This window comes from Topomyia yanbarensis, chromosome 2 (genome assembly GCF_030247195.1).
Source record: "Topomyia yanbarensis strain Yona2022 chromosome 2, ASM3024719v1, whole genome shotgun sequence".
Taxonomy (NCBI): Eukaryota; Metazoa; Arthropoda; class Insecta; order Diptera; family Culicidae; genus Topomyia; species Topomyia yanbarensis.
In genome coordinates this window covers 78,719,494-78,734,753 of record NC_080671.1, presented here as the reverse complement: position 1 = coordinate 78,734,753, position 15,260 = coordinate 78,719,494, and the positions used below count along the sequence as shown (strand labels likewise).

The following is a 15,260-nucleotide window of genomic DNA, read 5'->3' as shown; positions in this document are numbered from 1 at the left end:
TGTCGATAGCACAAAAGCCGTGCATTCAGTCGATTACAATACAGTCTCTTTCCAGTCATCCTTATAGCTTGAGAATTGTTTCGTTCAAAATTCTCGTTCCGGAGATATGGATTGATGAGTCCTATACAAATCAATACCATGAAAAGGAAAGAGTTCAAACTATCAGCATAGCTATTTAAATTCTTGGAAAAGCAAGTAGCCATTGAAAAAGTCCGTGGACATACAAACTGCTTTTGTGACATGAATATTTAAAAAAAAAAACAAGCTTTAATCTTTTTCAAATGAATATGTTTTTGTCATATTGATCATGAAAATGATATCTTGGGGATTTCAGCACAAATCAGTGTCATTTGTTGTTACGCAGTAATGTAGGAGAGACCAAGACTAGTTGGCGGTGTTTTCAGTTTTCAATTTTTACCGCTTTGATGTAGGTAGATCTTGCAAAATAGAATACACGGAATGAAAGAGCAGTCTGTTGGCAACATTTCCTTTTTTTTATAGTGTTTGATGCATTGTCTCCATTTTTAGAGACCAAAATATGTGACGCGGAAAACCCGCCAAGTTGGCGGTATGTGAGAATACTCCAAAAACTAACCAATCAAATGGAGATTCAATTACGTCAAGGGTCCTATTGGAACGTGCTGAATGTCTTTTCAAGAAAACTGTGTATTAACCGACATTTGCTATTATATTTCAGTTGCAATATCCCGGCATTTTGACTTTGACGTGTACTCCCTATTCAAAAGCTAATTTTCGAAATTCTTCATGCAATTGGCCAGAATAAATGTCTCCTACATCGGCGAGATACACAAGAAAAAGATTTTCTTACTTTGGAGTGAATTCCACAAATAAATTTTTTGATGACTTTTTTGCACTGTAAATAGTACCGCCAACTTGCCCCGCATGCAGCACCGCCAACCGCATATTTTATTAAAAACTATTCAAAAAATAACTTTTGTTTGTGGATAGAAGTAATATCTATACGGATACTGAAAGCTCTTTTCATGCGCTTTCGAAAAATATAATCATTCAGAACACGAATTGAAAATCACCCTAAATAACGCAAAGTATTTAAAATTTAGAAAATTTACTTGGTATGCTCGAAAAACAATATCACCCACAACTTCCACCAAACAAATCGTTTTGCAACAAAAACACATTGGATAACGGGTTTTGCATAACTTGAGGTACACAAGAAGAGGCAGCGCTATATGTCTAATACAAACAGAGAAAAAGGGATTCCGCCAACTTACCCTAACCGCCAACTAGCCCCGGGTTCCCCTATGTATGACAAAAATGTATTCAGATCAACTATCTGTCCAATGCATAAACTCTGATTATAATATGGTGACTGCTATTAAAACTGAACTGAAATCTTTGCGATAAGTTAGAAAAAACATTATACGTGCATCCCTCTTCGAGAATTCAGGGGGTCTTGAGAAACGTTTTTCCTGGATCCAATTTGTGGATTTTGTAAGACTCCGTTATTTTTCATAAAAGTTTATACCAATACAATTAACATGCATTTGAATATATTGTTCATTCAAAATTCAATAAAGATACGAAAAGTTTAAAAAAACGCGCGTGGATTATTGGAAATTTTCATCTTCAAACCAAGCCAAGGACCGGGAGGGACTGCATACGTACAAAGTGCAGAAGGCTCCAAATCGTGACGAACGGCAAAATACGGTGAGACCGTTACGGGCCCGGGAACTATACATCCAGTTGCAGACGAAACCTCACTGTCTCAGCATGGATGATGAGACTTACGTCAAGGCGGGTTCCGGCAACTTCCAGGGCTACTGTTCTTTACCGCCCAGCACAAGTTTGATGTTCCGAAGGAAGTAAGAAAGCAGAAACATTCAAAGCTTGCCAATAAATACTTGATTTGGCAAGCGATCGGCTGTGGAAAACGGAGCGCGCCTTTCGTGACTACCGGGACTGTAAACGGGGAGATCTGCCTCAAAGAGTCTCAACAGAAGCGTCTGCTTCCTACGAAGAAGCAACACGAGGGCCCTATGATCTTCTGGCCGAATCTAGCTTCGTGCCACTATTAAAATGATGTCAACGAAGCCAACGGGGGCAACTTTCCAACACAAGGACGTGAACGTCCTCAACGTATCGGAACTAAGGCCCATCGAAAAATACTGGGCGATCATGAAACAGGTACTACGGAGGCATCCCAAGGAGATCAAATCTAAGGAAGACATGAAGAAAAAGTGAGTTTCCGTACAGAAGAAGCTGCAGCCAGATATTGCACAGAACCTAATAAGTGAAGTTAAGCGTAAGGTGCGAGCATACGGTTATGGTATTGAAGTTAAATGTAACAAATATACCAAAAGCTTACCAATGGGTTATATTTCATTGTCTGAAAGTTTGAAAAGGATAGGTAATTTTCAACAGCGTTTTTTCCGTGATGCAATTTGATGTGGGACACCGTTTATGTTATATTTCTTCTTAACGGAAAAAAATTTAGGTAAAAGCTATTCTTTCTCCACTAAAGAGAAATTGTTTGAAAGACACATTTACGCGTTAAGGGCCTAAACATATAACTTATATATATATATATATATATATATATATATATATATATATATATATATATATATATATATATATATATATATATATATATATATATATATATATATATATATATATATATATATATATATATATATATATATATATATATATATATATATATATATATATATATATATATATATATATATATATATATATATATATATATATATATATATTAGTTGTGGAATTTACGTTTCGACTTCATCTCATCAGAATCCAACACTAACTTAGTGACAAAATTAAGCTAGCTCCGGATTGACGCTAGCTCCACTGAGAACACTATTTGTGTTTTTGAGCAAACCCCTCGTCCTGTGTTATTTACCACAAGAAAAGAAATTCAATTTTAAGTTGATGAGAACTAGTGAAATCGAAACATTTAGTTTGGCTTAGCTAGCCAATGCAAAGTGCACTATTCTATATTTCTCCTTAGTGGAGAAAAATTTAAGTAAAAACTATTTTTTCTCCACTAAATAATAGTTTAAAACCACCATTGCGCGTGAATGGCTCAGAATAGTATACTAAGGTAGTTTGAAATATCAAATATGCTTCAAAGCAACAACATTCTCAAACATTTCAAAAGAGCCATTTCGATGTAAGTTTCCAGTATTTCTCAATAAGCATTTCAACTAATTGAATTTAGTAGAACTATTTCGAGCAACTCAGTAGAATATTAAAGTTCCTATCTTAAATTTTAAAATAGTTTTAAACTATGTGCGCATGTATAATTATTCATGTTTTCATAATAGCTCATCCCCGGACAAAACGCCCGACTAAGTTCTATGGTGTATGCCCCATTATTAACACAACTCCAAAGTGACTATTTGACCAATTATGGGCTATGAATAACAGTAATACTGTTTTTTTAGGTAAATCTAAATTCCATGCATTTTATGACCTTTTTCGCATGACAAAAATTTCAATACCACGATTGGCGCATATAACCCTATTGTTGTAAGGCATACTCTCCAATTATTGTTATGGGGCATACTCACCGATTGCTGTGGGGCATACCATTTTTTGGTTGTGGGGCATATTACTCTATACCTGGGAAATTTTGTCGTGAGTGTGGTAAGAATCCAAAATTTGAGAATCCTTGAAAAACGTATAATAATACTTCTAAAAGGATGTTTTTATTAAAAGAAATGAAGCAGGGACTAATTTCTAGCTAACATTGCAGTAAATTAGAGTAGTTGATGCGGAGACCATAACGTCCAACGTTGAAAAGGGAATTGCCCGGAATGACTCGTTGGCAGATAGCGCTGATATATTCTTCAAACACTAGTCAGTGGATCGCAGACGGAAGCAACGCGTTATAGATTGACGGTTCTGTCCACAGTCTGCTGACAATAGCCAATAATTTCGATGTCCATTGATAAAGTTGATTTTTCAGTGCAGTTTAGTGCCGATCAATGCTTCAACGGAGAATAACACCGTGTTGAACGTTTTTCAAGTTTTTCAGTGCACTTTATATGGTTATATATCTGCCATTAATTATGTTATACTGAACAGTCGACGTTTGACGAATGTCATTCGTAGTATTACTCTGAATTTTATTTGATACCATAGATTAGTCCATTTTTTTAATTCGTTTATTTGACACGGCTCATAGCGGTAGCTTAACGGAGCCGTGGATCTTTTATACGTTTACAATACATGTAAAAATAAAAATACAAACAGGAATTAATTAATTGGATCTCGTGCGCGCAACTTTTTATTGCGAGTGGAGACCTTTTTTCGGTCTGTTGGCAAACAGCGTCAGATTTAATTCTCTCTTGTTTTTCACGTCCCGGTCGAAGCTGCCTTGGTGTCCGGGATCCGATGTTCTCCCTTGCTTCTTGCACTTCTTGTTGATCAGTCTAAATCCGTCGTCATTGTTACTGCATTCGTTGCCGAAGTTGCTTAAGGTTGCTTTTGGGGTGCTGGATGATTCTTTTGCGGTTGTCATTATGGTCTGAACAGCTGCCACGAATTTGGCCACCGTTTGTGGTTCAGGCACTGGTATTGAAAACTCTGTTTTAGGTTGGTTTGCCGTAGATGAGTTGGCAATCGGTTAAGATGCATTTTCCTCTGCATCTTCCGCGCAAGGTTGTCCATGATGAGCTGTCTGATTACAATACTTGCACATAGGAGTTTGCCCCTCATGGGTGCATAGAGTAGTTTGCATAATTGTAGTTCCGTGAGTTTTGAGTTTTATTGCCAAGTAGGAGGGTATAGGCCTTTCAACCCGCATCTTCACTACAAAAACGCCGTTAGGAGTACCCGGGAAGAAGTTTCTTCAAGTATCAGGTGTAACGGATTCTACTTCTCCGTATTGCGACATGCATTTTGCAATTGGCTCAGGAGGGGTACGAGGTGATAGGTCATATAACCTTACATCTATATAATCATTCTCAATGTATACGGGAATCTTAATTCCAACGTTGTCACTTTCAATCACCTGTTTTAAGTTGTTCTTCAAAACGAAACGCTCGGCTTGTGCTAACGTGTTGAATGATATTAACACTACATTGCGAAGATGATGATACTGAAGGTACAAGACTTCCGCAAGCCTAAGTTGCATTTTTACCTTCAGAAGCTATTCCACTTCACTAAACCTCGGTCGTTTTAAACAAAATTTAAAGTCAACGACCGCAGCGTTGGGTCGGAGTAAAGCTTTTTCGTCAACTTTACTCATGATGACAAGAATAATCCGATATTTCCTTTGTTCTCGAGACAATGCACACTAGATCGAGAGGCCTGTTGTTCACTTGGTTCGATTGAACGTCTGACTGCGGCAGAAGTAGAAAGTAGACTGAGATTAGTCCATTGTAATTAATCAATTAAATTATATACTTATATATTATATTATATGGTAGGTAACTTCTTACAAGTTTAATAATAGCGATAATTTGCCTCATCTTCTGCGGCTCCCATCATGCAGAAAGTAACCTGTGCAATAAATTGCAATGTAAGACGTTTCGATGTCCACAGTTCCCCTGAGCGGTTGGCGCGTTGATCGTCGCAAAATGTTTATTCTTTAATTCCCTTGGACACTATATTACACTACTGTAAAAATTCATTTAAATCAACTGGTGGTTATTTTATCGCTAATTTTTTGAAGTTAAAAAATATAATATCTTTTAATTTCAACGTAAAGATGGTGAGCCAGCTCTATTCTCATCGTAATCATAAAAAGCAGCAATAAATTAATTGATTTACGTAAAAATAACTCGCTGTTCAACGATATAAAAAATAGAAAATGACTAATTTAGCATTTTGTAAAAGTTGGTTTTATTGTTTTGCCCGACACTGCATAGCCTCTTAATATTTGTTTGGGACTCTTAGGTATTCCACATTGATGGCTCTGTCTGAAAAAGGTGGATGGTCGAAAATTTTTCTATTTTTCTTGAACTTTTTTTTTATTTCGATTACAGAGGTTTTAACCTTTATGTCATTCACCTCTTCGGGTTAGAAAAATCCCTTATGAAATTTTTTTAACCCTATGTACGGGGTCGGGACTCGAACCCAGGTGCGCTGCGTACAAGGCAATCGATTTACCAACTACGCTACGCACACCCCCTTTCTTGAACTTTTCAATTTTACCAATTTTTCAATAGACTACTTTTATGGTACAGAAAAAAAACAATCATAACTGACGTTCAAGTCAGGTGTTTCTGTATCGACTAGTGTATAAACGATTAAAATCCATCGGCTACTAACGAAGTTATAGGCGTGCAAACCTTACATGCTTTCGTTATATAGAGGATTTTTTAGATTTTAGAATGACAGCTAGCCCCAGATAGTGGAGTAAACGCTTATGCTAAAATTACATTTTTGCTCTTGCATATAAGTATGATGTTAAAAAAATATGTCATCCCTGCGTGAGCTTCAAAGAGAAACGAAATTCAATTCATGCCCGCCGCGAAGAATGAACTGTTTGATTCGGTTCCCTCGTCATTCGTTCTTTCGATACAGCGCAGTAACGTTCGCAAATGTTCGGGTTCCGACGCAAAATTAATTTTGTTTCTATGCTAGTTCTGAGAGAGATTATATAGCAAAAGTGCACCAGATATAGATTACATAGTTCACTTATGCTCGAAAATGTAACCTATGCTAACTTTTGCTTATAAACTGTCCACGTAATAACAGATGAATACTCAGGTCGACGAATGAATTTATATTTTCTCTGCACTCATTCTGCATGAAATATCAGTCAGTTGGGAAGTGAATGAATGAGAGAGACGTTAAATCTGAACGTTGGCTTCGCTAAATTCAACCATAAATAGGCAACCGAATATGGATTTTTTTGACCACTGATTAGGACACATTTTAGAACATAGTTTTCTCAGCTTTCCAATGAAAGTAAAATAAATTATATAAGTCATATGTTTTATTGTAAAAGACAATAATGAGCGCAGTGTAATTAAAAGATATAAGTAAATTGTGTCGTACTGAAAATAGAGATGCTGATTTTTTGACTTTGTTTTAAATTAACGAAATCTCAATAAGAAAAAAACCCAAAGCAAAGCCTTGGTACTACATTCCACTGCGAAGCTTGATCTTCTGGACAGTCCAAAATGAACCATATCAACCACACAATATGAGGACACTAAACCTCTCTCAAATATAGAATTGGAGTGTTTCACTAAATAGTTATAAATTTTACGATTCAAAATTATTGATGAGGTCTGTATAAACTCGAAAATGTTTTACTAGAAATATTTCGCAGAAAACTTAAACTCCAATACCACCTGTAGTTATTCAACAGCTTCCGCCAACTCTCATCTTGAATAGATTCGTCCCAACGCGGAGCTGATTAGGATTCTTCTGTTCGAACATGAAAGCATGCAGTGATTAATACATTGCTAACATTTGGATGCTGCGAGCCGATTTGATTGATATCGATCAATACCCGCAGAACAGGGCAGCTCTGCCTCCGAGTGGTTAGCACGAGAAGCACGCGAATGGAATGCCGTCGGGCGCGCTGAATCGCTCTACATACGGTTCGGTCGTGCGATAGCTCATGTATTCAATCAACCCTTTCCGAACATGGCCGCTGGGTGCAATTGTAATTAATCTCGTAACATCGACTCGATGAACTCCCGTTGTGTGTGCTGTTCACCCGTGTGCAACTATAACTAGGATTGTTCTAACTATCACTATAGTTCAAACCTGTCCGAGTGTAGGACAACGGTTTTTGCCAAGTAGCGGCAAATCGGGAGCACCCCCAACCGCGGGTGATCTTAACTATGCGAGCAACTATTTGTACGCCGGGAGATTTGACCCGAAAAGGAGCAACCGAGTACCCTTTCCCGGGTGGAAAATAAATATCACACACACGGCACGTAACCTGCAAACGCACCCAGCGGCGGAGCAAAACATCAGTCAATGTCCCGTCGCGCGTCGAGTCAACCACACCAACGATGTCTGCTAGCTCGGTGATACGAAGTGAGGAAGCAGTGCTTCGGATCAAGTATGTGCCGTGGAATGCGATTCATAAGATGCTTGAAGTAGTCTCAAGAAATAAGTTGAATTATTTTGATACGCTTTAAGCATTTGTTTTGCGGCGAAACTGCGACGGGACTATATCGATTGTTTGGTCGTACCTATAGGAGGTAGAAGAAATGTTACTATTATTTATTAAGCGGCAAATATTTCGAGTCTGATTGATAATAGCACAACATTCTACGGGACAGGCTCATACCGACGGTGGTTTGGTTATATCAAGCTTGCAATTATGCTATTTTGTATATTCACAGAGATTGTCCACGTTGGCTATAGTAATAACAGCGAAGTGTTAATGGTTACACAAGTCAGCACATAACATCGTTATAATACATAGAAACGGAAATTAAAAACCTGTTTTAATCCACCTAGCGGTGCAATTGTGCCTTTCTCATTTCTCTAAACTATGGCACGGAGGCTTTTTATGTTCAACATAATTGTGGAAATGTCCATTACATTCTTAGTACACTTTGCACTTATATACAATGGCATGCCAGCCACGAACTTGATGAGCTACGTTACGACGGTGAAACACTTGAAACAAAAAAATATCATACTCCATTAGCCTAATCAGCATTAGATCAATGTTATCTGCTTACTAACTCATTTTGTCATGCGGGGGTGGGTATGTGAGGAGGGCGAAAGTCCCATGAACGAACGACTCCCCAGCTTAAATTGGTATGCTTTGTGATACAGTTGTGGTTTAAAGATGATGGGGTTGAAAGGGAGGGGTATGAGGGCTGGATGGGGTGGTGGTCTGAGGGGTGATTTAAAGAGATTTTTAAAGGAGGGGAGTGAACAGTAGAGGGGGGGGGGGTGTAACCCCTCTCCGTAAACCATCAACTACGCCCCTGTTAAAATTCAGAAACCATATGCGAGTCGAAAAAAAAGGCCGGGATTAGGTTGACGTTTTTCAGAGTGATTGCATAACCTTTCTATATGAGAAAGGCAAAAATGTGCCAAAATCCAAAAAAGTGAACCGTCGTCAAATTTTTTTTCCAGTTTGCAACAAATCTCGACGTTTCATGCACCTTGAACACATTTAGCATCAAAAATAAAAATTCTATTTTTAATTTTTCCTATAGTTTATATGAGAAATTTCTGTGTGGCCGCACTCTGAAACCCGTAATTCCGGAACCAGAATTCCGATCGATCCAAAATTCAATAGCAGCCGATGGGAAGGTTGCACCTTTCATTTGAGACTAAGTTTGGGCAAATCGGTCCAGCCATCTCTGAGAAAAATGAGTGACATTATTTGACACATACGCACATACATACACACACATACACACACATACACACACACATACGCACACATACATACACACATACACACACACATACAGACTTTTTCCGATCTCGACGAACTGAGTCGAATGGAATATGACACTCGGTCGTCCGGGCCGGGATTAGGTTGACGTTTTTCAGAGTGATTGCATAACCTTTCTATATGACACGCCCAGACTAAAAATGAAAGTCAAAAACCTATTTTAATCCACCTAGCGGTGCAATTGTGCCTTTCTCAATCATGAATCACGAGAATGTGTGCGTTGTTTATATTCATTAAAAGCTTTTAAATGCATATTTTACATTTTATTATTATACATCACATGACAACTATATACAGGAAAATAAATCATTATTCGAGTTCTAAAATTTTGAAAAAGAAAAAACAGCCACGGTAATATTGAACTGAAAAACCTGTTTTAATCCACCTAGAGGTGCAATTGTGCCTTTCTCATTTCTCCAAACTATGATTTAATAGCTGGTTCGTACAATATAACATTATGGAAATGTCTTTCATTCTTATTACACTTGGTAAGTATATATAAGAGCACCTTTTTGCATTCATCGCGGTATCGGTTTGAATCGGAGTTTTCTATGTGATCGCACTCCACAACCCGTAACTCCGGAGCCGGAAGTCGGATGGAGATGGAATTTAATATCGGTTTCCGAGGACGCAACACCTTTCATTTGAGACTAAGTTGATCAAATCGGTTTAGCCATTTTCGAGAAACCAATATAACCGTTATTCTGAATTTGGATGCTTCCGGATCCGTCGATGGTGGCCAGTGTGGCCAAAGAGACTTTGAATGACTGTTGGGGGCCTAGATCTACAAATTTCACCTTTTTACATTCATCGCAGAATTCGTTAGAATCGGGATTTGCTGCGTGATCGTACGTATCACCCTGTAATTCAGGAACCAGAACTCGGATCCACACAAAATTCAACAGCAGCTGATGGACCTTTCATTTAAAATCAAGTTTGTCAAAATCAGTTCAGAAAATTCCGAGAAACCGATGTGGAAAAATCAACAAATTTTGTTTTGTAACCATACTCTTCAACTCGTAATCCGGAACAAGATGTCGGTTGAAAATGAAATTCAATAGCAACCTATGGGAATATTATACCTTTCATTTGAATCTTAGTTTGTAAAAATCGGTTCAGCCATCTCCGAGAAACCGATGTGGACATTTTGTTAACAAATCCGCACATACACACACATACATACACACATACATACACACAGATATTTTGCGATCTCGGCGAACTGAGTCGAATGTTATATGAGACTCGGCCCTCCGGGCCTCGGTTAGAAAGTCGGTTTTTGGAGCAATTGCATAACCTCTCTATATGAGAAAGGAAAAAGAATAATATTTAATTAGCTTAATCAGCATGAGTTCAATGTTATTTTCATGTGATTATATTTTGAAATGTTGGTGGAATGGGTTTGAAAGTGGAAGGAATGGGGGTTTTGTAGAGTGGGAGTGGAGGATACGTCAGAAATCCTTCATCTTATTTCGGTATACGGGGTGGATGAAGGAAATCTGGGCGTGAGGGTGATCCAAGAAGAGGGGAGTGATGAAGGAGGGAGGTGTAAGGGCAAGGTGGGGAGGGGGGGGGAGGAAGGGGCGGCTACGCAATACTCAACTGCATATTTTGCCTTCCATTTGAGATTTGGTTTGAGAAAATCGGTTCAGTCATCACCGATGAACCGATGTGACTTTAATTGTGGAATATGCCCGGAATTCCGGAATCGTCGATAGTGGACAATATATTCAAAGAATGTTTGATTGGCAATCAGTGATCTAGATCTACGATTAGAAGTAATTTGGTGACCATTTCAATAGTTTTTAGCCTCTGAGGTATTACGATTGTACCGATTTATATGGGAAATTCCAGTGTATCCTTACTAACACCCCTGTAACTCCGGAAACAAGAGTCAGAACCGAACGAAATTCAGCAGCAGTCAACGGCATTACTGTATCTTTCATTTGAAATCAAGTTTGTAAAAATCGGTAAAGAATTCGTTGGGGAATGGGTGTGATATTAGCTTAGGAACTTGGAGGGTTCCCCGGGGGTGTCATGATCCGTCATAGGTGGCCAATGTGGTCAAAGCTGCTTTGACTGATCATTAGTGATCTAGACCCGCAAACTAGAGTAATGTTACATCAATTTTAATATGTTTTACATCCTTTGAACATCATGGTGGTACCAGTTTATATGGGAATTTGCTGTGTGACCGCACTCTTCAACCCGTAACTCCGGAACCGGAAGTCGGATCAACTAAAAATTCAATAGCAGCTTATGGGAGCGTTATACCTTTCAGATGAAACTTAGTTTGCGAAAATCGGTTCAGCCATCTCTGAGAAAATTGTGTGAATTTAAATGACACACACACACATACACACACACATACACACACACATACATACACACACACAGACATTTGCCGATCTCGACGAACTGAATCGAATGGTGTATGACACTCGGCCCTCCGCGCCTCGGTTAAAAAGTCGATTTTTACAGTGATTGCATAGCCTTTCTTTATATGAGAAAGGCAAAAAGGTGCAAAATCGGCAAAGTCCCAAAAAGTCGATTTTTATAAAAAAAAAAATTTTCGAGATAACATAAAATCTCGACGTTTCATGCATTTTAAAGATGTTTGGCATCAAAAATACGAATTCGATTTCTGAAATTTCATGAGGTCCCCCCTTTGAAAAAAAATTTGAGTTCCGGCTTATATGGGAATTTCATATGTGACCGGACTGTTTAGTCTATATTTCCGGAACCATATAAGCGATCCGTACGAAATTTTATAGACATCTATGGGGATATTATAGCTATCATTTGGGACAAAGTTTGTGAAAATTGGCCCAACCATTTCCGGGAAACTGATGTGAGTTCGTAAATTTTGAAAGATTGCCGCTTTTCCCGGGCACTTCCGGAACCGTCTATGGTGGTTAATGTAGTCAACGAAAGTTTGGTTGGCCGTCGGTGACCTAGAACAGCAAATTTAAGTTGTTTGAGAGACATTTTAGCGAAATTTTTACCTTTTTTGCTTTCATCGGAGTATCGGTTTGAATCACAATTTGCTATGTGATCGCACGCCACAACCTGTAACTCCGGAACCGGAAGTCGGATCGGGATGAAATTAAATAGCCATTTACGGGGACGCAATACCTTTCATTAGAGGCCAAGTTTAGTCGAATCGGTCTAGCCATCTCCGAGAAACCGATGTGACTGTTATTCTGAATTTAGATACTTCCGCCGGGGCTTCCGGAACCGAGGATGGTGGCCAATGTGGCCAAATAGACTTTGAATGGATGTTAGTGACCTAATACTACAAATCGAAGCAGTTGTGGTCATATTTTGGAAAAATTTTCACCTTTATACATTCATTGCAGAATTTATTAAAATCGACATTTTCTGCGTGTTCGTACTTATCACCCTGTAATTCCGGAACCGGAAGTCGGATCCATTAGAAATTCAATAGCAGCCTATGGGAACGTTGCACCTTTCATTTGAGACTAAGTTTGTCAAAATCGGTTCAGCCATCTCTGAGAAAAATGAGTGACATTTTTGGTCACATACACACACACATACACACACATACATACATACACACATACATACACACACAGACATTTGCCGAACTCGACGAACTGAATCGAATGGTATATGTCACTCGGCCCTCCGGGCCTCCGTTAAAAAGTCGGTTTTCAGAGCAATTGCAATACCTTTCTATTGAGAAAGGCAAAAAGGATGAAAAACAAAATCCCAATTAGTTATAAGATTTGCGTTTCGACTTCGTCTCATCAGAATCCGACACCAACTTAGTGACAAGACTAAGCTGGCGCCGGATTGGCGCTAGCTTCAAAGATAAAAAAATTGTTCTTGAGAAAACATCTATTCAAATTTGATGTCCAGCAAGCAACCCCAATAATTTTCAATATTACTCCCAATCGAGGAAATTAAATTAAAACCATTTAGGACCGCTAAAAATCATATCAATGTTGTATAAACATTTAAATATACAACTGCTAAATAGCAAAGATTCTAATTTACTAAACAACCAAATTGTTTCTCACCATCCCATTCACAGTTCAACCAAGATCTCTATTCGTCCTCCGGTGTGCCGCTGGCGGCATCATCCAGCACATCCGCCGGTTCACATTCGCCCTGCAGCCCGCTGCTTCCGCCGTCGATATCGTCGAACGTGGCAGCGGCCGCAGCAGCTCAAACCTCGACACTATCTGCCTCCACCTCCAATACCACGATACCAACGATTCCGCTGGGCGCACTCCAGAGGCACCTAACCAAAGAGGAAGACATCAGCACGGCCCGGAGTGATACGGAAGGTTAGTACGGCCACAAGTTGTCACTTTCAAAAGTTAACATTTATTATTTACTGATATTCTACCGATGATGGATACCGATTGAATGGCAATTTATTTATTGCCCAGAACCTCTTTATTGATATCCAGCACGAAAACGAACAATCGAAACAGGTGGAACTCGTAGCCAACGCTGTTGTTGAAAAGATGTCAACAAAAAAGGCTCTTGCAGCTTATCTTGTACGGTTTGTTTGTTCCTTCTGTTCAACCAATTGTGACTTTTCTTGCTCAAAGAAAGAAAAAAAATACAAATAGAATAATAAAACCCTTTCATCGTGTGGTCATCCCGTATCAACACACGGAAGCTCATGAATGATTAAATTATTAACCCCTATCTCCGGGCAGTCGATAAAACATCTGTAGACGAGACCTACCCTGAATGAGCGGCGAGGAATGAGCATTGTGTAATTCAAATATAACTGCAGATAAATATGACAGGAAACATAATTTATTGCCCATCATGAAAATAATTCCGGTAGCATTTATGTAGTGTATGAATTAATATTGGTTCACGGTTGGCCGAGCACATTTTATTTAACAAGGTTGTTAATTACGTCCAATATTCAGCTAAGCTCACTATTAAGCAACCTGAAAGATTCAATAATTACACAATCCGTTGCATTAATAAATATTTGAGACATAATTCCAAACACAAACATGATATTATTTATATGTCGCATAAATCTCTTTTCAATTATATTATTTATTACGTTCTTATTCCTATTCCAAATTCTTTTCTTATTTTTCCCGTAATTTTATTTCTAATCGAATTTCCCAATCATCTGATTACGAATCCAATTTCTAATCTCCATCACATACTTTACCTTATTCCCAATCGTATATTCTAACACCGCAAAAAATAGCTCAAGTGAGACCGCAGCTAGTTTTTGGTAATGTAGAAGGGAAATGATGAAGCGTGCTGTTTTCCCTTAGTACGTCAGGATCGGTTTTTATGAGGCCTTGAAAATTATGAAATATCCACCCAGTAGAATCGAAAATTAAGAGCCAGTTTTATAAAAGTGGGTACCCCTTTGTTCGAGAGGTCATATTGATGTGTTCCAATTTTGATGTAACCTTCAACGTTTTGTTATGCGTAATTTGCATGTGTGGGATGGACTTTAAGGTTGGACAGAAAATTATATATTATATATGACAATACCAGTTTAAATACTGGTTGTTTTACTATGTAGATAACAACTAGTATTATTTAATCGTTTTTAATCATATATTTAATTTATTTAATTTAATTTTGAAGCGGAACAAAAAATCGTTCTCATTTTTGCTGATTTTTATTGTTTATTTTTTATAGTTTTTCAAAGCAATGGCTCGCAAATATCAGAAATATTTTTTCATTTCAATATTCACCCCATTTCGTGGTCTTTTCCAAAACACGATTTTTAAACTTTCACTCTTCAAAATAATTGCACTTTTTCAAAAATATCGAAATACCATTTTTTACCGTTTCAAGACCATTCTTTGAACTTTTAGAATCATTTGATTTTTTTTGA

General features: G+C 38.1%; 1 protein-coding gene across 2 annotated transcripts in view; it reads left to right on the top strand.

The window, feature by feature from the left end:
* The window catches only part of LOC131678530 (protein vestigial), a 164,790-nt gene that overhangs the window by 66,076 nt on the left and 83,454 nt on the right, over window positions 1-15,260 (top strand). For both annotated transcript variants that reach the window (XM_058958737.1, XM_058958738.1), the window contains exon 3: window positions 13,461-13,716. In XM_058958737.1, coding sequence (XP_058814720.1) covers window positions 13,461-13,716 — 256 coding nt within the window. The remainder of the gene's footprint in view (window positions 1-13,460; window positions 13,717-15,260) is intronic.